Source organism: Nomascus leucogenys, chromosome 5, assembly GCF_006542625.1.
Source record: "Nomascus leucogenys isolate Asia chromosome 5, Asia_NLE_v1, whole genome shotgun sequence".
NCBI lineage: Eukaryota > Metazoa > Chordata > Mammalia > Primates > Hylobatidae > Nomascus > Nomascus leucogenys.
This window is the reverse complement of record NC_044385.1, coordinates 99,418,795-99,443,586: the sequence shown is the minus strand read 5'-3', so window position 1 is coordinate 99,443,586 and position 24,792 is coordinate 99,418,795. Positions and strand designations below refer to the sequence as shown.

General features: G+C 38.3%; 1 protein-coding gene across 3 annotated transcripts in view; it reads left to right on the top strand.

Moving 5' to 3' along the window:
* Positions 1–24,792, top strand: part of KLF12 (Kruppel like factor 12) — a 448,745-nt gene that overhangs the window by 406,100 nt on the left and 17,853 nt on the right. For all 3 annotated transcript variants that reach the window (XM_003257441.2, XM_003257440.3, XM_030813489.1), the window contains exon 7: positions 13,140–13,297. In XM_003257441.2, the coding sequence (XP_003257489.1) occupies positions 13,140–13,297 (158 nt within the window). The remainder of the gene's footprint in view (positions 1–13,139; positions 13,298–24,792) is intronic.

The window sequence follows — 24,792 nt, the reverse complement described above, 5'->3', positions numbered from 1 at the left end:
GACATGATCTTGTATAGGAAATCTAAAGGGCGCCTCCCAAAAAGTATTAGAACTAATAAATGAGTTTAACAAGGTTACAGGACACAAGATGAATAAACATTAATTGTATTTCTGTTTACTAACAGTGGACAATCTAACAATTAATTTAAGAAAATGGTTTCATTTACAATAGCATGAAAAAGAAAATACCTATGAACATATTTAACAAAAGATATGTAAGACTTGAACATTGAAAACTACAAAACATGGTTAAAAAAATTTTTTTTAATTAAACGGAAAGATGTCCTATATTCATGGTTTGAAAGACATAATGTTGGTAAGATGGCAGCAGTCTACAATTTGGTTTTCATCCAAATTTCAGCTGCATTTTCTTTTACAGAAATTGATGATGGCTGGCCACGGTGGCACACGCCTGTAATCCCAGCACTTTGGGAGGCCGAGGTGGGTGGATCACCTGAGGTCAGGAGTACGAAGCCAGCCTGGCCAACATGGTGAAACCTTGTCTCTACTAAAATACAAAAATTAGCCAGGCATGGTGGTGCACGTGTGTAATCCCTGCTACTCAGGAGACCGAACCGGGAGAATCACTTGAACCCGACAGACAGAGGTTGCAGTGAGCTGAGATCATGCCACTGCACTGCAGCCTGGGCCACAGAGTGAGACTCCATCTCAAAAAAAAAAAAAAGAAAGAAATTGATGAGATGATTCTAAATTTTATGTGAAAACAATCTGGGAGGGGGGGAAATTTGGAGGAATAATGTTTTCCAATTTAAAAACTGATCCTAAAACTATAAAATTAAGACATTGTGGTACCGGGATAATTATACATAGGCAAATCTATGGAATAGAAGTAAGAGTCCAGGAATCAACCCTTACATTTATGGTAAATTGGTTTTGTCAGTGGAGTCAAGACAATTCACTGAGGAAAGAATAATCTTTTCAACAAATGTTGCCGGGACAACTGAATTATCCCCATGCAAAAGAATGAAATTGGACTCCTTCCTTTCTTATACCATATACAAAAATGAACTCACAGTTGATCATGTATCTAAATGTAAGAGTCAAAGCTATAAAAGTCATAGCTTTTATAAAGCTATTTAAAACATAGGAGTAAATCTTTGAGACTTTATGTTAGTCCAAGCCATCTTAGAGCACCAAATATATATCACAAAAAATAATAAAGTGAACTAAATCAAACTTCAGAATATTTGAGAATCATATATCTGATAAGGGACTTGTATCCAGAATATATAAAGAAATTTTACAACTCGACAATAAAAAAAAAAAAGAAAAGTTTACAAATGGTCAAACATTTCTCCAGAGAAGGTATACAAATGGCCCATGAGCACAGGAAAAAATTCTCAACATCATTAGTCATTAGGGAAATGCTCATCAAAACTACAGTGAGGTACAACTTTACAACCTCTAGGATTGCTGAAATTAAAAAGACTGACATTATGTTTTGGTAAGGTTGTGGAAAAATTGGATCTTTCTCACAATACTCGTTAAATTATAAAATAGTACAACCACTTTAGAAAACAGTCTGGCAGTTCCTCAAAATGCTAAGCGTAGAATTATCATATGACCTAATAATTCTACTCTTAGGTATGTAACCAAGAGATCCGAAAACATATGTCTACACAAAAGCTGTTCGCAATGTTTATAGCAGCGTTATTCATAATAGGCAAAAAGTGGAATCAGCCCAAATGTCCATCAACTAAATAAACTAAATGTGATGTCCATAAAGTAAATGTGATCTATCCATAAGTGGAATATTATTTAACTATAAAATGAGTGAAGTACTGATGCATGCTACAACGTGGATGAGCCCTGATGACTTTATGCTCAGTGAAAGAAGGCAGACACAAAAAGCCATGTATTATATGATGCCATTTCTATTAAGTGTCCAGAATAGACAAATTCATAGAAAGTAGATTAGTCCTTGCCAAGGACTAGGAGGAAGGCAGAATGGATGCTAATGAGTATGGGGTTTTCTTTTGGGGTGAAGAAAATGTTTTGGAGTCAGATAGAAGTAATGATTGTATAACAATATGAGTGTATTGAATGCCACTGAATTGTACACTTTATAAGGATGACTTTTATGATGTGTGAGTGAAGTTGTTAGCCACAAAAGAAAGAAGGAACATAATATTAAGAAGTGTTGGGGATGTATTGGACATTGGGTCAGCTTTACCTTACTCTAAACTAATCTTCATGAAAATTCCATTCAGTAATTACTATTCAAAACCCACTTGAAGCCGGGCACAGTGGCTCACGCCTGTAATCCGAGCACTTTAGGAGGCCGAGGCAGGCGGATCACCTGAGGTTGGGAGGTCATGGAGAAACCCCGTCTCTACTAAAAACAATACAAAATTAGCCGGGCATGGTGGCGCATGCCTGTAACCCCAGCTACTTGGGAGGCTGAGGCAGGAGAATCGCTTGAACCCGGGAGGTGGAGGTTGCAGTGAGCCGAGATAGCACCATTGCACTCCAGCCTGGGCAACAAGAGTGAAACTCCATCTCAATAAATAAATAAATAAATAAATAAAATTTGAAATATGGGAATCTGAAAATCCAAGAGTTTAAATGCCCAAGATACCATAGCTAACAAGTTATAATAGCTGTAATTCATGTCTGTATTTTCAGATTACAAGTCCTGTTTTTTTAATTAGCATGTTAAGTCCTATAAATGGAATAGTGATATTTGACCAAGAGAATGAGGCTGTTAGTACAAGGAGCTTCCACCACAAAAATCAAAATCCTTATTTTGTCTTTTTTTTTCCTTAAAGATAATATGAGCTTATTGATCACAGAACTTTAGAAGTCTTCAAATTAAAACCCAGGTTCGACTATCAAATAGATTTCTCCATTTTAAAGAGCAGCATATTCTATTTTTTTGTTTTTGTTTTCTTGTTTATCATTAAAAGTTTCCTTAGTTCAGAAAATATTTCGTAATACCTACATTTAAAAAATTACTGGCCGGGCGTGATGGCTCACGCCTGTAATCCCAGCACTTTGGGAGGCCAAGGCAGGTGGATCACGAGGTCAAGAGATCAAGACCATCCTGGCGAACATGGTGAAACCCCATCTCTACTAAACATACCAAAATTAGCTGGGCATGGTGGCGGGCGCCTGTAGTCCCAGCTTCTCAGGAGACTGAGTCAGGAGAATAGCTTGAACCCAGGAGGCAGAGGTTGCAGTGAGCTGAGATTGTACCACTGCACTCCAGCTTGGCAACAGAGCAAGACTCCGTCTCAAAAAAAATAAAAAATAAAATACTATATAAAATTAAAACCTCGTAGTTTTGTGTTTCAAATCTTATAATTAGAGTGGCAAATAAGCACAACAAATCCTAGGCTGTTGTATCTGACTTTTCTAGCAGCCAAAGCAAAAAAAAGGAAATAGGGTAAGTGTGTAGCTCTAACTATCTGATGTAAAAAGAAAGAATATCAGTGTTGCCAAGCAGATTTTCCTTCCTACTAAGTAAAAGTACCACACAGATCTTTCTACAACATCATTGGAAAGTGCAAAAGTCTTAGCCCTAGGGGTCAAGAAACCCACTGTTTATCTCTAACTGCCCCTGTTTAGCTGTGTGAGCTTCGAGCAGTAATTAGTCTAATCTTTCTGAGCCTTAGTTTTCTCATCTTCTAAATGTCTTTAAGATATGAATTTGAGGCCGGGCGCGGTGGCTCACGCTTGTAATCCCAGCACTTTGGGAGGCTGAGGCGGGTGGATCACGAGGTCAGGAGATCGAGACCACGGTGAAACCCCGTCTCTACTAAAAATACAAAAAATTAGCCGGGCGTGGTGGCGAGCGCCTGTAGTCCCAGCTACTCGGAGAGGCTGAGGCAGGAGAATGGTGTGAACCCGGGAGGCGGAGCTTGCAGTGAGCCGACATTGCACCACTGCACTCCAGCCTGGGCGACAGAGCGAGACTCCGTCTCAAAAAAAAAAAAAAAAAGATGAATTTGAGTCATATTGGTATACCTCTCTACTTTTCCAGTGTGAATTTCACAGAGTATTCAAAGAGTAAGGAAAATTTTCAGGAACAAAATCAAAAGCAGGTAAAATATTATCTGTCTTAGGTGGGAAGATTTTTGTTTTCCTCCAGAATTCAAATACCTGGACATCTTATGATGAGAAAAATCCCTACATGTGGCCTCAGTCATTTTGGTAACACAAACTCAAGTGGAAAACTACCAATGAGTTCTACTTGGTCTGATTTATATAATCCTACCCAAGCAATAAAAACTTTTCAATAATTCATGTTAGCTTAAGTACTACATCAGGCCCCAAGTGTGATGTTCCCTTCCTTGTGTCCATGTGTTCAACTCCCATTTATGAGTGAGAACATGCAGTGTTCAGTTTTCTGTTCCTGTGTTAGTTTGCTGAGAATGATGGTTTATAGCTTCACCCATGTCCCTGCAAAGGGCATGATCTCATTTTTTTATGGCTGCATAGTATTCCATGGTGTATATGTGCCACATTTTCTTTTTCCAGTCTATCATTGGTGGGCATTTGGGTTGGTTCCAAGTCTCTGCTATTGTAAATAGTGCTGCAGTAAACATACGTGTGCATGTGTCTTTATAGTAGAATGATTTATAATCCTTTGGGTATATACCCAGAAATGGTATTGCTGGGTCAAATGGTAATTCTGGTTCTAGATCCTTGAGTAATCACCACACTGTCTTCCACAATGGTTGAACTAATTTGCAGTCCCACCAACAGTGTAAAGTGCTCCTATTTCTCCGCATCCTCTCCAGCGTCTGTTGTTTCCTGACTTTTTAATGATCGCCATTCTAACTGGCATGAGATGGTATCTCATTGTGGTTTTATTTGCATTTCTCTAATGACCAGTGATGATGAGCTTTTTTTCGTGTTTGTCGGTCACATAAATAGACATGTATAAGACTCTTCACTCTTGAGTAGCTTAAAGTTTAACTGTAGTCAAATCAGGATAACTTATTTTTAAAATTTAGCATGATTCTAGAGAGTCCCAGAATCAGATGTGTTCAGGAGCCACATGGATAAGATAAAGTGCTGTTCTCATAAAGCAATAGGGCATGGGTTGGGCCCATGCCAGAATGAGGAGGGCAGGGCTTACCCTTAAGGCATTCCGATTAAAATAATTAATCCTATTCTGACCTGGAAAGTTTTTTTTTTTAAGGTTTATGTAATCCACCAAGCTATCACTTCTGGCATAAAACATAATTTAAACCCCGATATTTTCTGAAGAAATTCTGTGGGAAAATCCCTCTAAATATTCAAGTATGTTATGTGTCTTCCATTCAGTGGATATGTCTAGTATAATCCAGAAATCCATACCTGTTTCAGAACCCTCGTTTCATCCTACATTATTAATTGATTTCATGGGGTAAAGTCTTCGCAATGCATGAGACATTCCCCACAGAGTAGCTATTTTCAGTAGATACTCTATATCTGAAATAGGTATTTTTTTGTTAGCCAATAATCCTCTTTCAACTTGTAGTCTAATTTCATCATAAAAGTTTGGTAATATAGCCAACCAGAACAAACTGTTAATGATTCGTTTTTTCTATTTTGATTCTCTTTAAACATTTTGCCTAATACAGCTTATGATCTTGCTTGCTGAAATATGTTGAAACAAAAAGAACAGAAAATTGTAATACTTTTAAGTTTTTTAATGGTCTAGAAAGTGATGTGGAAAAATACTTAGTGGCTGTTGTTATATTTAAGTAAAATCATGAAATACTGTGAATCCATCCCCAGGGCACCCCTTGGGCCCCTAAAAGGCTCATTTGTAAACCATTATCTTTTAATTAGTTTAGTAGGAAACTTCGTTTATTAAAGTAAAACAATAATTAAATATGCATTTTAGACACATTCTGTTCATATGGAAAACTTGCCAAACTCTAGTTTGAATAGATGCTAAGACTGAGCTTTTTGATGCATTTTAGCAAATGTATTTCTCTTGATTTACACATTTTGCGAAAACATTTTTATTGAATCCAAATTAGAACATGATATAATGTCTCAATCACAGCTTCTGAAAAGGGTGGCAACTACTAATCTTACAGTTTCAATCTGTTCAAAAGTAGTTTTCTGTGAAATGCTACAGACAGGAGTGAGAGAGGAGCTTGATGCCAGTGAATCTGCTCCACCTCCGAATGTAGCTGCTGGGGATTTGGTAGTAAATGTATCTAAACAGCGCCTTTTCCCTAATTAATATCATAGGAGAGACACTGACATGGTTTGACAGGCACTAGAGTCTGTTGTAGTATGGAAGATAAATATGAAGTTTCCTGCCTCTGAGAGCCATCTACTGGTTAAGGGAAAGCCTACAAAGAAATGCAGATATCTGGCTTGTTGGTGTGAATAGAATCTGTTTTACTGAGATTTATGTAAATCCTGGTTAATTGAAAGTCTCATCCACTCTTGCTCTGCTTTTGGTCTTGATAATTCATTCCCAGGGTGGTGTTTGATTCACTAACAAGGAAGTCATTCTACCTACAGGTATTCTGTGGCAGAAGTTAGTTCAAAATTCTGTAGGTGATGTTCAATGTCTTATTTTAAATAATATTAAACTTCAGAAATAGTACAAAATATACTTTGTAAACTGAATGCTCCACTTCCCTTAAGGTAATTCTATCGTGCAACCAACTCAATTCTTTTTGGTACAATTGTAAATAAAGTGGAATGACAGGGAAGGGACTAGTTTTGTGGCATTAATGGTCAAGGAAGACATTATCGTATACCACTGCCAAAGTCAGCCTTTAAGAAACATTTCCCTTGGAAATACATAGTTTATAACAACTTTAAGAAAATATGTACTGGCTAGGCATAGTGGCTCATACCTATAATCCCAACACTCTGGGAGGCCGAAGTGGGAGGATCACTTGAGGCCAGGAGTTCAAGACAGGCTAGGACAACACAGCAAGACCCTTTCTCTACCAAAAAAAAAAAAAATTAACTAGGCATGGTGGCATGCACCTGTAGTCCTAGCTCCCAGGAGGCTGAGGCAGAAGGATTGTTTGAGCCCAGGAGTTTGAGGCTCCAGTGAGTCATGATTATACCACTGCACTGCAGCTTGGGCAACAGAATGAGTTCTTGTCTCTTTTTCAAAAAAGATGAAAAGAGAGAAAAGAAAATACTTTCTTTGGTAGATTAATAGTAAGTATACTGAATGCCCATCTGACAGTACTTACAGAATGGTTTACCTTTTTAAAGTTCTCCAGAGAAAAGTATATGTCTTATCATTGCAGGCTGTATTCAATAACACTTATATGTGCTGTTGTTTTATATAATTGGGTTAAAGGGGAAATTTAAATGCTACAGATATTTTGTTGCTTTTTCCCCTTTTATCATATGTTGGTTTGTAATACCTGTATCTTCATCTGAATAAGCATAACATTGTAATTAAAATTGAGTTCTGGAATCAACCACTCAGGTCTGAGTTTTGGTGTAGCCACAGACTTTGTCTTGGCCTTGGCCTTAACCTCTCTGTGCCTCGGTTTCCTCATCTGTAAAAGAGGGATACGGTGTACAGGGATAGTAGTGTCAATCTCAGAGGGTTGCTCTGAAGTTTAAGGCATTTAGGTCAGTGCCTGACACCCAGTAAGCATTCTGTAAATATCATTGTTATCCTCAGCTGTGCCCCTTGGAATTCTGTTGTGATTGCGTTTGTGAATTTACTAAAGCTCCTTCAATTCCAGTGTTTTCTGCTCTGGTTTTTAAATCTGGGATATGTATGTCTCCTTTCCAGGCTTGAAAGATTGTCCTGGCCTTTTTAATTTTTTTTTAACTCCTGTAAAAACTCCAGTTTCAGTGAAGGACATCTCATCATGCTAAGGTCACACATGACGAATGGTCTTTTATTACCGGCTGATTATGGTTAACCCTAATTTCTTTCATGGCAGCCATGCGGTGCCTTCCATTTAAATAGAGCTGTTCTTGGATGTGACTTTTTGAGCCTCTCTGGATTTAATTCTAATTTAACTTGCCATTCCAAGTGGGACTGTTGTGCAACCAAAGTCATGATTCACTCATTTGTTCTCTCTGGACCTAATTATTACAACGTGGTACCTGTGAGGCCCCCTCAGGTGTTCATTCACTACTCTAAATGGTCTAACCTTCTGGGGAAAGAAGTGAGCCTTTAGTTATTATTCTTTGGGGCTGTACGGATGTATTTTGTATGGAATTTGGGAACACAGTTACAAGTGTTTTACCTCAACCATTTTCATCATACCAAGCTTATTACTAATGATTATGCGAAGAATGCTCTACTGGTGTATGCAGTAGTTACTTGCACATTCCCATTCTTTATAATAAGGCCAGTTTTTGAAGCACAGAAGTCAGGTTGCATGCCTGTGAGGATTCTTCAGGTGCCTTCTGAACAAAGGGCATGTTGCTCAGAAAGCATAGGTAAGGCAGAGTGAAAACACCTAGCTGTTCTGTTACCTAACACCACTTCTTACGGACAGCCCCCGAGTGAGATAGGGCAAGATAATATTGCCAGGAGTAAGGGTCTTTCCCTCACTTTTTCCAACTTATCTAAATGCCTATTAGGGTCAAAAGAAAGACTTTTGTTATTTCATTCACCAGCATCCTACACATTTATCAGTGGCCTCCCACTGAGAAATTTAATTGTAAGCAATACTTTAGAACACACTGCTCTTGAACTTAGAGGAAATAATTGAGACATTTATATCTATTTTTTTTAATAGTTACCCAGATTCCCAGATATTCACCAGCCACTTTGTGTAGCATTGAAAATATGAAACTTACTTAGCCAGGCATGGTGGTTCATGTCTGTAATCCCAGCACTTTGGGAGACTGAAGCAGGATCACTTGAAGCCAGGAGTTCAAGATAAGCCTGGGCAACATAACAAAACCCCGTCTGTACAAAAATTAAAACGTTAGCCAGGCGTGGTGGCATGTACCTGTAATCCTAGCTACTCAGGAGGTTGAGGGGGAGGATCACTAGAGTCCAGGAGCTCAAGATTACAGGGAGCTATGATCGTGCCACCTAGGCCACCAGTCTAGATGACAGAGCAAGACCCTATCTCAAAAAAAAAAAGAAACTCGGGGAAATGGGCGTAGGAGTGTGGAATTGAGTGCCCATTGTCTGAAGACTTGGAATCAAAGTATCCTAGTAAGAATTAATTAACCAATTAAGAATTAATAAATTACTTATAAAATTAAAAATTAGGAATATCAGGCTTAATGCATTCATTTATTCTATTTAGCAAACTTTTTTTTTTTTTGAATGCCCACAATGTCCTAGGTTCTGGAAATACAAAATTACTTGGTACCAGTAACTCGACTGTCACCTCTCCAGTCATGGACTTGGTTCAGACAAACCCCCAGTCCACGGTTGTTGTCCACTTGCAGTGCCCGCTGACTGTGGATGTATGCTGGGGATCCCAACACAACAGCAGCACTCTTGGAGCTTGGACTGTCCTATCACCTTCCTGTGTTCTTCAGGTTCTTCTGCGTTTCTGGTTCCCTGTTACCTCAGCTTCACTTACCTTCCTACCTTTCCACAAAAAGATCAAATCAGCAGTTCTGAAAGGCATAGCTTAGCCAAGGATTCTTTGACATCTGAAGATATCTCTGCCATTTAGAAAGGGGAACCAAGGAGAAAATCTACCCATTGAATGTCATTTCAAAGCCAGCTTTACTGGGTACAACTATTCATTGCATATATCCTTTTTAAAAATTATTTTTATTGTACAGATACCTTTAGGTATTTGTTCTTCATAATGTTCTAAAACATTTCAGTTAACTCTTTTTTTGAGACAGGTCTCGCTCTTTCACCCAGATTGGAGTGCAGTGGCGTGGCCTTGGCTCACTGCAACCTCCACCTCCCCGTCCTAAGCAGTCCTCTCACCTCAGCCTTCCAAGTAGCTGGGACTACAGGCACATGCCACCAAGCCCAGCTAATTTTTGTATGTTTTTGTAGAGACAGGGTTTCACCATGTTGCCCTGGCTGGTCTTGAACTCCTGAGCTCAAGGGATCTACCTACATCAGCTTCACAAAGTGCTGGGATTAGTGGCGTGAGCCACCACGCCCAGCTAATTTTTGTATGTTTTGGTAGAGACGGAGTTTCACCATGTTGCCCAGGCTGGTCTTGAGCTCCTGAGCTAAGCGATCCATCTGCATCGGCTTCCCTAAGTGCTGGGATTACAGGCATGAGCCACTGCACCTGGCCCACGTTTCACCTTAGAATGAGGAAAACCAGGGCTGAGGTCCTATAGACAATCCACTTGTCTTCATTTTGATGTAAATTCAGAACTCACAGTGAAGCAATTTCATGGCCTTCTGTAGCCTTTGTTTTTGTTTCTCTGCCTGCGGTATATTTAAGTGGTTGATGCGCTGTGTTGCAGGATTACTTCATTGGTCCCTAAAAAAACATTCATTATTGACTGAATTCTGATTTCAGGGTTTTTTTGGTTGGTTTTTCTTTTTTTTTACTTTTCTCCTTATATACAGATAGCAAGATAAACAGCTAAAATCGATGGAAGTCAGCAAAAACCTGTATGTGTGTGTTTATGCATAGTTACACTTAGACTTCTTTATATTCATGCATAGAAAATATTACACAAAACAAAGTGTTCTTATAGACTTTAAGTTATAACTTGCAGAAAACAAATACTCTATCATTTTCTCACTTTTAAAAGATGTTAAACATTGTACAACACTATGAATGACTTCCTTTTTTTCGGGAAAAAAAAAAGGAAGTGCCAAGATCAATATTTATTTTCATAACTACATATTCCAGAAATGAATTACTGTTGCTCTGTTATCACCACACAGTCTTACTTGTTCATGGGAATCAAACCCAGTGATAAAAATATACCTTGTCAGGAGTAACTACAGCTGTTCTTACTTGAGGCAGGCCAGTCACACTATTTTGACTCCTTTCACGATAGACTCCAATCCCTTTAACTGTGAGTCAATTATGTGGAAAACCACAAATCCACATTGATAAAAAAGCTGAAAAAAGTGGCTTGGCCATACATAACATGTGTTCTTTCATTCTACTATTGTAGATCTTGCATAAAACTATTTGAGACACAGGTAGATAAATGTTGTTTATATTTGACCTTACCTAACATAAAGCTTTGTTTGCCTAATTTATTAGTAAAAGGGAGAAGGTACGCTGAAATCTGAAGACAAGTGTGCAGAAAGAGACTTTCAGAAAAAATTCACTGGAGCAACATAAAAGTGCAAATTACAAGTAGTCTATATGTCCATCACTTGGGAAATGGCAATGAATATTCACTGGACTCCCGCCATGTTTCCTCTAATTCCATAGTCGGCAAGCTACAGCTCAAGGACAGAATACAGCCCACTGTTTTTTGGTTTGTTTATTTGTTTTGTAGAGATAGGGTCTCTCCTTCTTGCCCAGGTTGGTCTCAGATTCTTGGGCTCAAACAGTTCTCCTGCCTCAGCTTCCCAAAGTGCTGGGATTACAGGCTTGAGCCACTGTGCCTGGGCAGCCCACTGTTTCTGTAAACAAAGTTTCATTGGAACATAACCACATTCATTTGTTTATATATAATCTATAGCTGCTTTCATGATACAGTTGTAGAATTGATTGGTTACAACATAAGACTGTGTGGCCCTCAGTGTTGAAATAAAATATTTACTATCTAGCCCTTTACAGAAAAAGTTCACTGACCCCTGATCTAAGTTGAAATGTCATCAACTGTAAAATGCTCCATTACTTTATGTACCACTAATAAAAAAATTATGCCAGTAAAACTGTAATAAGCCATCAATTGTAAGAAGCATTCTGATTTTAGAGATGGTTAAAATATTTAAAAAATAGATCTTAAAATTGGTAAATTATAAGTATCTAGCACTTCAAATAAGTGAATTATGGCATTTATATCGACATGAATGAATCTCAAATGTTAAATGTTGAATAAAAAATAGGAATAAAACAATTTGCAAAATGATGTAAACAGCATGATATTATTCATATGACTTAAAAAACACAAAAAATGAATGTCTGTAAATGCAGATATGTATAGGTAAACATAATTTAAAAGAATTGGAAAGAGGTAAAGAAAACTCAGGATAGAGGCTTTTCCCTGGAAGGAGGAGAAAAGACCAGGATAATGGTGGAAAACAAGGGGGGAATTGATCTTTATCAGTAATGTTCAACTTTTAAAAGAGGTGATTTACCAATAAAAACTAATGTTGAAAGGCATCAAAATGTGAACAGGCTGGAAGAAAATATGTCAAAATATTAACTGTAGTACATTTTGTAGAGTAGAAATATGAGTGACTGCTTTTTTATCATATCTCACTGTAATTTTAAAGAACGTCATGGTACTAAAAAAGATGAGTCATATTATTTCTGTCTCAATCAAAAGAGATTAAGATTTTTTTAAGTATATGTTAGTCAATTACCTGACATTATAAACTCATCCTGTTTTTCTACTGGGGCATTCAGATTAAACAATATGCAAGTTAGGGCCAAATTTCTTAGTTAAAACTTTTTTTTATAATGGTGGTACAGCTAATCTTTAAAGACAATGCACGTTATTCCTCACCACAAAGAAACTCCAACTAGAAAAGTTAAATGTCAGGTGCGTTTCACCAAACAGAAATAGCTTGTCCTGATTCATGTTACTGATGTCATTTCTTTCAGCCTGACCTCACTTGTTTAGAAATGTACCTTGTGATTTTACAGGAGTTTCTATATTGTCACATGCAGTGCAGACCCTCTTGTTGCTTATTAAATGTATCATTTTGTCATTTGTCTGTAGCGAGGCTTCTTAAAAATCTTCTCTGTCAGGATATTCAGAAATTCAAAACTGTGAGATGGTAATTTACCCCTACTGGATTGTTTCTTCTGGTAATGAGGAAATACTCACCTACCACTGCTTTCATTTACTTCCAGTTTTTGTTACTGTTGTCTTAAGCATGTCTTTCTCTCCCTTGGAGTGTTTTGCCAGAAATAACTCATGCTGCCTGCCTTTCAGGATTTGAAAAGTGAGATCTGCCCAAGAAAGTGGTAGCAAGAACTATGATCATGGTGGCCTTGAGTCTGTGAAGCTGTAGTGTCTGAGACAATGTTCCCATGCCACTAGAACCAAAATGGGGTGCTGTGCATCTCACCATGTAACTCCACTTTTTCTTTTTCCAGTTCAATTTCACCATTTAGTATTGAGAGCACAAGACGCCAGAGACGGTCTGAATCTCCAGACTCCAGAAAACGGCGTATCCACAGATGTGATTTTGAGGGATGCAACAAAGTGTACACAAAAAGTTCTCACCTGAAGGCTCACCGGAGGACACATACAGGTACCACTCTGCAGGGCTTCTCACCTATGAGCCAGTGGGAGTCCATAAAGCGTCGGCAACTTACCTCGGGAGCCTTTCGTACTCATTCATCCTGTGTACCTCTCAAGTCTGGTTCCCTCCTTCTAGGCGGAATCTATTCTCTCTCTCTTAAGAGAGAAACTTGAGAAACCAATGAAGTATTTGAGCTTTTAAAATGTTGGGAACACAGTGATCTAGTAGTCTTTCTCATAATCAGCGTCACCACTTAATCATTGTATAGCCTATCAGTTGTAAAAAATGTCCACGTGGCACATCAAAGAAGAAGCTGAACAAAATTATTCTCTCTCTTAAGGTTAGTATTTCATCCATTCCTTTAGATCATGCTTTTTTCTCTCCTCAAAACTCTCTCCCAAATAGCAAATAGGTAAACAACTGAGAAATAAAAAATGACAGATACGTAGCATTGTGGGAAGTTTTTACAAACATTCAGGCATAACTCCATTTGATTCGCACTGGTATTTTTTTTATATAGGGAGAGGAGTTTTAGTATTGACAGTTTATAGAAAAGGAATTTGATACCACAATTGACTCACTGCCTTTGCCACCGTTCCCCCATCCGTCTAGGAAATGAACTGGTGACTCTGCACTTAGCCCCTGCCCTCCCCATCCTCTGCCTTCTGTGTCCCTCAGCTGGCGTCCTCTGGCTTCCTGAGCTTCCAGTTCTTCCTGGATGCCTCCAGTGCAAGGCCCTGGCAAGAAACTGAAGATAGGAAGAGAGCCCCACAGTTCCACCACCTCTTCTAAGAAGAGTGGTGACTGGACTGTGTGAAGCCCAAAGAAGCCGATAGAGCAGGGAAACTCATTCACACATTCCTGGCAAAACATGGCTCATAGCAAGCAAGTCCAGTCCCGTGTCTTTCCTTGGCAGCATCTGCCACTGACTGGAAGCTTCACATGTAACAGATTATTTCTCAGACATGTGAAAAGAACTGTACTCTGTAAACTGTCTCCCAGCTTAGGTATCAAAATAATTGAAATTAGCATCCTTTTCCATTTAGCCCATGTTCCCTCTCTGCTCCCTATTCTTTTCCCTTTCCTACTTAATTAGAGACGGGGTCTCACTATGTTGCCCAGGCTGGTCTTGAACTCCTGGGCTCAAGTGGTCCTTCCACCTTGGCCTTTCAGAGTTCTGGGATTACAGGTGTGAGCCACTGCACCCAGCCTCTCTTTTCTACTGATTTCTAGATTCTTCCTTTTCTGCGATTCTGAGCTTCCCAGTGAGAGGTTTTTATCTGTTTCTTAGGCTTTATTTTTAAGTCAGTTTCTTTATCATTAAGGCAAAGAATGAGTATGAAGACATGGAAATTGAATACGTATATTCCATCCTACCAGTAGATAGTGAACACAGATCATGGCAGGAAGTATGATTAGACCATATTACTGACTTTATAGGAGCATTTCTGTTTTTAAAAAAATGACTTTCTACAATGAATCATCACATATTTTGTTATTCCTATTCTCTTTGAGCTTTCTGGAATACATATTAGCCTCATTTTCACACAGACACCTCTACTCCTCTTACCCAAGTGATGAACAGTGAAAGAGAGGAAAATTTTTAATAAGGTACTATTGAAGGATTTAACTCCATGGCAGTGTAGGATTGCATCTTACAGATTCTAACATACACCATGAGAGCAGAGGAGACATCATTTATGCATTGTAATTCAAAACAATCTGAACCTTGAATGCTATGCTGAAGCAGAATTGATTAGCTTGGCTATTAGTACAATGAAATCACAGATCTAAGAGTCAGAATGGACTTTATATGTTACAGTCTAGTGTTTCCTAATTAGGGGAACCCCTTGCGTGTCATATTTCACAGAGAGCGAGTCACTGCTGTGCAGTCTTCTGCATACTTATGTGTATTTTTAAAAATTTGTTATTAACAACCAGATGGTTGTAGCTGTTATTATCTCTTTGGCACTTCTGGCTGACTATCGTTCCCACATTAGTAGATTAACCGACTCTCCTTAAATGCTCTGAGTGGCCGCATATTCTTCTGCAACACAATCTGAAGACAGAGTTCTCCTCTCTTACAATGTCCAGTAGCCTCTTACGGTGCTGTTTAGGTCTTGGAAACTTCTGGTTGAACAGAATGGCTCTAATGATAATGCTATAATTTTCGCTCACTGACCCCGGTGTTCCTCTCAACACTGTCATGAACCAACTAACATCTTAATTCTCCAAATCAAACACCTCCAGTTTTCTCAGCCATGTCTTTGTAGATACACTCCAACTGATCACTGTGTCTTTTTAAGTTTTCATACCACAAATTGAGGGAACACATCCTGTGAATGGACTTCTCTTAATACAAGCATACCTCAAAGATACTGTGGGTTCAGTTCCCGACCACTCCAATAAAGTAAATGTCACACAAAAGCAAGTCACGCAATATTTTTGTTTCCCTATTACATTTAAAAGTTGTGTTTTCACTATACTCAAGTGTGCAATAGCATTGTCTAAAAAAGTACATATCTTAATTAAAAAGCACTTCATTGCTCACAAGTACTAACAGTCATCTGAGCCTTTAGAGTTGTAATCTTTTGGCTAGTGGAGGGTCTTGCCTGTGTTGGTGGCTGCTGACTGATCAGAGTGATAGTTGCTGAAGATTGGAGTGGCTCTGGAAATTCCTTAAGACAACAATAAAGTTTGCCACATCAGTGGACTCTTGTTTCATAGAAGATTTCCCTGTAGCATGTGATGCTGTTTCATAACATTTTACCCACCATAGAACTTCTTTCTAAATTGCAGTCAATCTTCTGATGCTGCTTTATCAACTAAGTTTATAAAATCTTCTGAATCCTTCATTGTAATTTCAACAGACAGCATCTTCACTGGGAATACATTCCATTTCAAGAATCACTTTGTTGCTCATCCATAAGAAGCAGTTCCTCATTCATTCAGGTTTTATCATGAGATTGCAGGAATTCAGTCACATCTTCAGGCTCCACTCCTAATTTTTTTTTTTTTTTTTTTTTTTTTTTTGACATGGAGTTTCACTCCTGTTATCCAGGCTGGAGTGCAATGGCGTGATCTCGGCTCACTGCAGCCTCCACCTCCCAGTTTCCAGTGAGTCTCCTGCCTCAGCCTCCCAAGTAGCTGGGATTACAGGCATGTGCCACCATGCCCGGCTAGTTTTGTATTTTTAGTGGAGACGGGGTTTCTTCATGTTGGTCAGGCTGGTCTCAAACTCCCGACCTCAGGTGATCTGCCCGCCTCAGCCTCCCAAAGTGCTGGGATTACAGGCGTGAGCCACTGCGCCCGGCTCCACTTCTAATTCTAATTCTCCTGCTGTTTCCACCACATCTGCAATTCCTTTCTCCACGGAAGCCTTGAATCCCTCAAAGTCATCGATGAGGATTGAATCAACTACTTCCACATTCCTGTTCATGTTGATTTTTGACTTATCATGAATCACAAATGTTCTTAATGGCATCTAGAATGGTGAATCCTCTCCAGGGGTTTTTAAATTTAATTTGCCTGGGTTCACAAGAGGAATCACTAGCTATGGAGCTATAGTCTTACGAAATGGATTTCTTAAATGATAAGACTTAAAAGTCAAAATTACTCCTTAATCCGTGGGCTGAAGAATGCATGTTGTGTTCGCAGGCAGAAAAACAACATCCATCTCCTTGTACATCTCATCAGAGCTCTAGGGTGACCAGGTGCATTGTCAATGAGCAGTAATATTTCTCAAGGAATCTTTTTTTCTGAGCAGTAGGCCTCAACAGTGGGCTTAAAACATTCAGTAAACCATGCTGTAAAATCCAAGCTTTGTTGTTACATTTATACAGCACAAGCAGATTTAGCATTAGATTTAGCATAATTCTTTAAGGGCCCTAGGATTTTCAGAACAGTATATGAGCCTTGGCTTCAGCTGAAAGTTACTGTCTCCATTAGTCTCTAACAAGAGTCCATCTGTCCTTTGAAGCTTTAAAGCTAGGCATTGCCTTCTCCTCTCTAGCTCGGAAAGTCCTACATGACATCTTTCAATAGGAGGGTATATCATCTACATTGAAAATCTGTAGTTTAGTATGGCTACCTTCATCACTGATGTTAGCTAGATCTTCTAGATAACTTGCTGCAGCTTCTACATCAGCACTTGCTGCTACAACTTGCACTTATATGTTATGGAGACAGCTTCTGTCCTTAAACCTCATGAACCAAGCTCCACTAGCTTCTAACTTTCCTTCTGCAGCTTTCTAACCTCTCTCAGCCTTGAAGAATTGAAGAGTTAGGCCCTTGCTCTGGATTAGACTTTAGCTTTGGGGGATATTATAACTGGTTTGATCTTCTATCCAGACCACTCAGACTTTCTCCAAATCAGTGATAAGGCTATTTTGCTTTCTTATCATTTGTGTGTTAACTGGAATAACATTTTAATTTCCTTCTGGAACTTTTCCTTTGCTTTCAGAACTTGGCTAACTGGCTCAAGAGGCCTAGCGTCCAGCCCGTCTCAGCTTTCGAAGTGCCTGACTCGCTAAGCATAATCATTTATAGCTTTTGATTTAAAGTGAAAGATGTATGACTTTTCCTTTCACTTGAACACTTAGGGTTACTAACTGGCCTAATTTCAATATTGTTGTGTCTCAAGGAATAGGGGGGCTCAAGAAGAGGGAGTAGGATGGGGTAGCAGCTGGTCAGTAATGCAGTCACAACACACACAACATTTATTCATTAAGTTTGCCATCTTGGGTACAGTTCATCGAACCCCAAAATGATTACTGTAGAAACATCAAAGGTCACTGATCACAGATCACCATTCAAAATATGATAATAATTTAAAAGTTTGAAATATTGTGACAATTACCCAAGTGTCACACAAAGATGCAAAGTGAGCACATGCTGTTGGGAAAATGGCGCCAGTAAACTTGCTTGACATAGGATTGCCACAAAACTTGAATTTGTAAACACACACACACACACACACACACAGACAATATCTTCGAAATGCAATAAAGTGAAGTGCAGGAGAATAAGATATGCCTGTATATGCAAAAACGGTGTTAAGTTTTTTAGCAGTTTACTCTATTAGGTTATCTAAATCAAAAACTACTGACAACTGTATCTTGTCTATTCCTTGTACCTATAATAGATTTCTTTGAAACCTAAACATGCAATGTTGTATGTGTGGTTGGAGCTGTCCCTTAATGATGGCTTTGCTTGGAAGTAGTGTGTTCCCTATCACTGAAAGTATTGAGGCACAGGCTGGAAATACAGGACAGAATCTTTATTCTGAGGGTAGCACATACTTTTTCAAGTCTAAGAAATAATTATTCTATATTCATTTTCTTGATTTGGGCCCATTATTCTAATAAATTGAAATGACTTGAAAGTTCTCCCCACCCACTTTGCTTTTATTATTTTTGCTCTCTGTTTCAACTTCTTCATCTGTGCCAGGTAATTGATGAATGTATTGAATGGGATGCATTCAAGGAAAAAACCCTAGGACATGATCCGAGAGGCCTCCATTCAGATAGGTCTTAATTCTTTAAACAGTAGCCAAAATCCACCTAGCTCTCCTGTTTCCAGCTCACATTTCTCCGCCTCACAGTTACATCTAAATGTCCTTGTGAAATACCTGCCCAAAACCAAGATATGTCAAATCCATTCATCCACTTAGCAGAGAGATAGTTACTATGTGCAGTCATGGCTTCCTTGAACTATTATCAGTCAAATAACATTATTTTTAAAAAGAAAGAAAGTGAAATTTGGTTGATTTTCTGTAACTAGTTCAAAATGAGCCCATCCTGACTTCTGATTTATAATTATGTAGAAGATTTTGCAACAGTGTTCAAAATGAAATCAAAACTAGTTCTATAGGGAATCAGGTTGGTTTGCATGCTCTTAGTAAACATCTTCTTAGCCTTATCTTTGCTTCAAACATATTGAGTAAGTTACTTGTGTGTGACAACAACAATTAATTTGGAGTTTGGGATTATAACAGTTGACTTACAAGAGCCATGCACGCTATGGGAGGGGAGTAAGTATCAGTGAGAAAATTCCTTTGAGAAAGTTAATTTTGCCTTTAATGCTTGATCTTTTTGTACCATATAAGTACCTGATCAGTCATCCTTTTATGTACAACTTAGTAACTTAAACATATTTGTAGGTATTTGAAAAAGGAACATTTTCAGATATTAGCAAAGAATTTAGAGTAGAAAAAGAAATGCTGAAGAGTTCCTTTCTAAATTAAAAATAAGTATATTTTCATGAATGTACAGTTTCAATAATAACATGAAGATGTGACCAAGTATTTTTGAATGAGTTTATTAATGGCTGCTTGTGCTTAATCATTTAAGGTATGTTAAAAAGGAAAAAATGTATCTCAGCCATCACATACACATTATTGTCCGCAGGTTAATTATTTATATCCACTGTCTAAATTGTGGGTCTCTGTACATGAAGCAGTTTACAGAGTATTTACATAAATATGCATATTCACAAATAAATATTAGTACTTAAATGAGTATGCATTGCCATTTAAATTAATATGGTCATTTAAATATGTGCTATACAAAACAATTATGCACTATGGATTCCCTCACGTTAACACTTCTATTGCTTATTAACTGATTTGCATTTGAATTTTAGAAGAAAATAATTTTTTCAATTTGGTTTTGCTCTTTAGAATTCTCATTATTTTCTGAAAAATAAATGCTCTGGTAATTTCTACAATGCAGTATAAGCAAGTAACATTCAGGCATCAGTGATTCCTACAGCCACTAGATGGTGCACCAGAACCAGATGTTGGGTCTAGTCTAGCAGAGGGTCTGAAAAGAAGAAACTAGAACTCTAATGGTATGTATGACATGACATTAAAATGGAACAATGACACTGACATTATCAGTGTTCTGCAGAATATTACAATTTAATGATGAATTTTTAAAAAGGCAAAATAAAGATAAAATCAGATTTTTTTGCAAAGGAATTGCAATATGTAAAAATAGTCTGTTCAAATGAATCTGGAAATATTTTCTATCCCCAATTGACATACTGTTCTCTGATAAATTTGTGAGGCCCAGTAGGTAATCCTGTATAATATTCATTTTAATTCATATGGAAGCCATACACTTCTAACTTTAAAAATTAGTGAACTTAAGGTAGTCACATTTCTTAGGAATTATTCATATCTGAATTTTGTACATAAAGGAAGCTTGTTCATATAGACACTTAAAAATACTAAGCAATTCTGATTTAATGGTTTCCAGAGTATGATCTTCCCTACCTTTATGAAACCACACATTATTTAATAATTTTTCTCTTGATGAATGAAGCCTCTGTAATTAATATCAAATACTATAACAAATTTATTCCATTAATTATGTTTGATTACATATTTGGAATGCACATACACATATGTACACACGCCCCTCCACACATAGTGATCCTAAATGATTGCAGATTCTGTCCTTGCTCACTTTCTTACTTGCCTCATCATTTCTTGCTGCTATTCCTGTATTTCTTGCTTCTAATTTGAATCTTCATCTTCATTTACTGGATGAGATTCTGAAGTGGTTTGAGGATATTCCTACAAAGAAAATCAGGGGCTTTGTGACAGCTGTGCATCCTGGTGGCCTTTTGTTCGCAGGTGCTTGTGGTTGCTACATCTTAACTTCAGACGAGTGAGTGCTGCCGTTCATGACTTCATGTCTGCATTCATTAATTAAATAGCTCATTCCACATAAAGCTCCATTTCAGACCCCCCCCATCTAGGTTCCTTGTTAGATAAAGCATAGGGCTTAGTGATGCCAAGATAATAAATCATTTAAGAGCACACTGACATTTTTCAAGGAAAAATCCTCTCCCTGTGAGTTGTTTGTAAGTCCTGATCAAATAGCTCATGAATATGAGCTGTATTGGTAACTGCTGAGACATAAGAAAATCTAATAGAAATATCACCAAACTTGAAATCCAGAGACAAAAGTTTCAATCTGTCTTTGGCCCCTAACTTGTTGGTGAACTTAGACAAACTACTTGTGTGAATCTCAGGTTTTCTTTTTTACCTTTGAACACAAACATAGCTCTTCGAGTGCTTTGCATATTCTCATCACATGTGTAAATCCCTGGAAAGGGGCAAGGTTAGGGCACGTGGACATGGGCGGGTATTAGGAAAGCAGCACAGCTGGGATTGAAACTCTGGTTTCTCTTGAGCCTATGCTTGTCCTTATATCTGGTCTCAGACTAGTTTGCTGATAACCTATGAGTCTTCTCTCTTCACTGGAACCATGCTCCTATGCATGTCTACCCAGCAGTACCTACCTGTTCAGCATCAGCCCTTCAGGGATGGTAAAGTAATGAGAGAGCAAGAGACTGTAATCTGTTTTTAAGGCTTTAATTAACATAGAGTGGTCTTTCTCCCTAGTCTCCTAAAATTTTGTTAGAAGCCAGTGAGAAGATGTGGACCAAAAGCATTAATCATTAAATAAAATTAAATAGGCTGCCCTTGAGTGCTTGTTTGGCACACAGCTCCTTGAATGTAATGTAATGGGTGCCATGTACAAATGAAGACAGCAAGGAGTCCTAAATCTGGTGGGAGAGACGGCCTCATTCACACATATCCAGCATGTAAAATAATACCTAATAGGAAAGCCCTGAGTGAGCTCTATGCAGGTTGCTACAGCAGCACTGAAGGGGTCATTGGTCCTGACTGGAGGGATGCAGCGAGCATCAGCCGCCTATGCAGACAAGCATGTTTCAGTGCCACCTCCAACAAGGAAAACAAAAAATTTGGATTGGTAACAAAATGTTTTGCATGTGTAGCACTTACTTTCATCAATGGGGAAGAGAGTCATTTTAACCTATCATGGAGAGTTACTGTTTAGAGACACATGCTTAAGATTTACAATGATTGGAATGTAGGCAACCATGCTGTACATAGTTGATCAAATTTTGTTTTAAAAGTTTTACCTTATTTTTATTTAAAAAATAAGTTGATCTTTTTTCCTATATTTAGAAAAGACTTCTAAACCTATCAATTAAAAATAAGTTGATCTTTTTTCCTATATTTAGAAAAGACTTCTAAACCTACCCATTATTACCTCATTTAAATAAATAAATTACTAAATGAGTTGTGTTTCATAATTCTGTTTGTGTTAGCACATAAATTATCAATGACAGTGCAAAGTTAAAGATGCCATGGGTTTTTTTGTTTGTTTGTTTGTTTATTTTGAGATGGAGTCTCACTCTGTCACCAGGCTAGAGGAGTACAGTGGCACGATCTCAGCTCACTACAACCTCTGCCTTCCAGGTTCAAGTGATTCTCCTGCCTCAGCCTCCCAAGTGGCTGGGACTACAGGTGTGTGCCACCATGCCCAGCTAATTTTTGTATTTTTAGTAGAGACGGGGTTTCACCATGTTGGACAGGATGGTCTCGATCTCATGACCTCATGATCCACCCGTCTCTGCTTCCCAAAGTGCTGGGATTACAGGCGTGAGCCACCGCACCCAGCCGCCATGGGATCTTTATAGTGTCTCTGTGACATCATTCTCCTTCCTTTGCTTCTGGCTTCATTTTATCCATACATCCATCAAAGCTGGGTCATATAAAAGGTATGGAATAATAATATCTTCAGTCTTTCTACTTTCTCTCATTCTGCCTAAGAATAACTAGATTTGAGTGTTGGTCATATCCTAAATGGTAAAATTAACTACTAATATAAAATTTGTGGTTTTAATGGAATTATTAAATACAATAAGGAATTGTATTTTGATAGAACATAGATTCATCATTAAAGAATATATAAAAATAGGATTGGGCGCATTGGCTTACACCTGTAATCCCAGCGCTTTGGGAGGCTGAGGTGGGAGGATCATCTGAGGTCAGGACTTCTAGAACAGCCTGGCCAACATGGCAAAACCCATCTCTACTAAAATTACAAAAATTAGTTGGGTATGGTGGCGTACACCTGTAGTACCAGCTACTCAGGAGTCTGAGGCAAGAGAATCGCTTGAACCTGGGAGGCAGAGGTTGCAGTGAGCTGAGACCATGCCACTGCACTCCAGCCTGGGCGACAGGGCAAGACTCCATCTCAAAATAAATAAATAAATAAAATGTTGATTCATAATGCTCACGATCATTCAATTAAAAATCTCCATAACTAAGAATAATAGAATTGTAAGAGATATATTTTAAATGTTAAAATAATGCTCATTTGAGCAACAAAACACAAGGCTCAGTCACATGTTACTAATTTCAGAGGTTTAAAACAAAATATTTGTTTGCAGACTAGAACTGTAAGTGGCACTAGTATTAAATGATACCTCACAAATATATTTTTATTTTCAAAAGTATGTATTCTAATTCATTAGACAAGAAAACATTATAGAATAGATAGAATGTAAACAGTGTACTCTCTCTGTCTCACAAAATAGATTACTCTTATGTTGACCCTCCTTGTCTATTTTTAAAAGAACAAAGTATTTAAATTAAAGTAGTTTCACTCCTTTGATCAACGAGTCTTTATTAGCACACAGCACTAATGTGTTAGGCCCTGGGGATACAGTGGTGAGAAGGCTCCAAGCCATCCTCAGTACGGCACTGCTGAGTGGGACAGAGAGGAAAACCCAGTGTGGTGTGAAGAGAGTGTCTCAGGGTACTATGGGGCCAACGAGTGGCATGATCAGATTATCTTTCAAAAAGTTTTCTTTCTCTACAGCATGGACACTAAATTGGTGTGCATAGGAGGCAAGACGGAGAAACAGAATCATTAGAAACTGGTCCTGGTAAAAGGTGGAAAGGACCTAAAGCAAGGTAGACCACCACTGTGGGGATGAACTGGGAGGACTGCTGGATAGATTTTAGAAGGCAGAACTGGCAGATGTAATTATCAGAGTGGGGCAGGCAGGGAGTCACACAGAGGGAAGAGTCCAAGAAATCTCTCCAACTGGAGACATTGATGATTTGGTACCTGAGTAGATGGAATTACTGTTTTTCCAGAAAAACCGGAAGAGGAACATGTTTAGGTGGTAAATGCTGAGCAAGGTTTGGTCGTGTTGAAGATGCTTTCAGACCACAAATTGGAAGTGTCCTGTCTCCCTCTCTGGCGCTTAGGAGAGAGACTGAGGTATAGCTGCTTAGGAGTCTTTTCCCTTATAGGTTGTAGTGGAAGCCATATGAGCCAAGAGGAACATCTGCCACGTGAGAAGTTAAGTCAAAATCTTTGGAAACGTTTATGCAACAGGTAAAGGAAGAGGTCTCTGCAAAAGAAACCGAGGAAAAAGTAACCAGTCACATAGGAAAAGAAAGGTCACTACGTAGAAATGAAAACTCAGAACAGCCAAATAAAATATTGTCTTTTGACCTTGAACTTTTTACTTACACTAAAGTTCACTTTTATTATGGGATATTTTAGTTCATTTATATTGGATTTCTGGGTGAGAAGGGCTAGCCTGTGTTTGTTAACACTATTGTCTGTCCTGTGAGTAGTAGCTCACATTTGCAGTCTCCGTGCCCA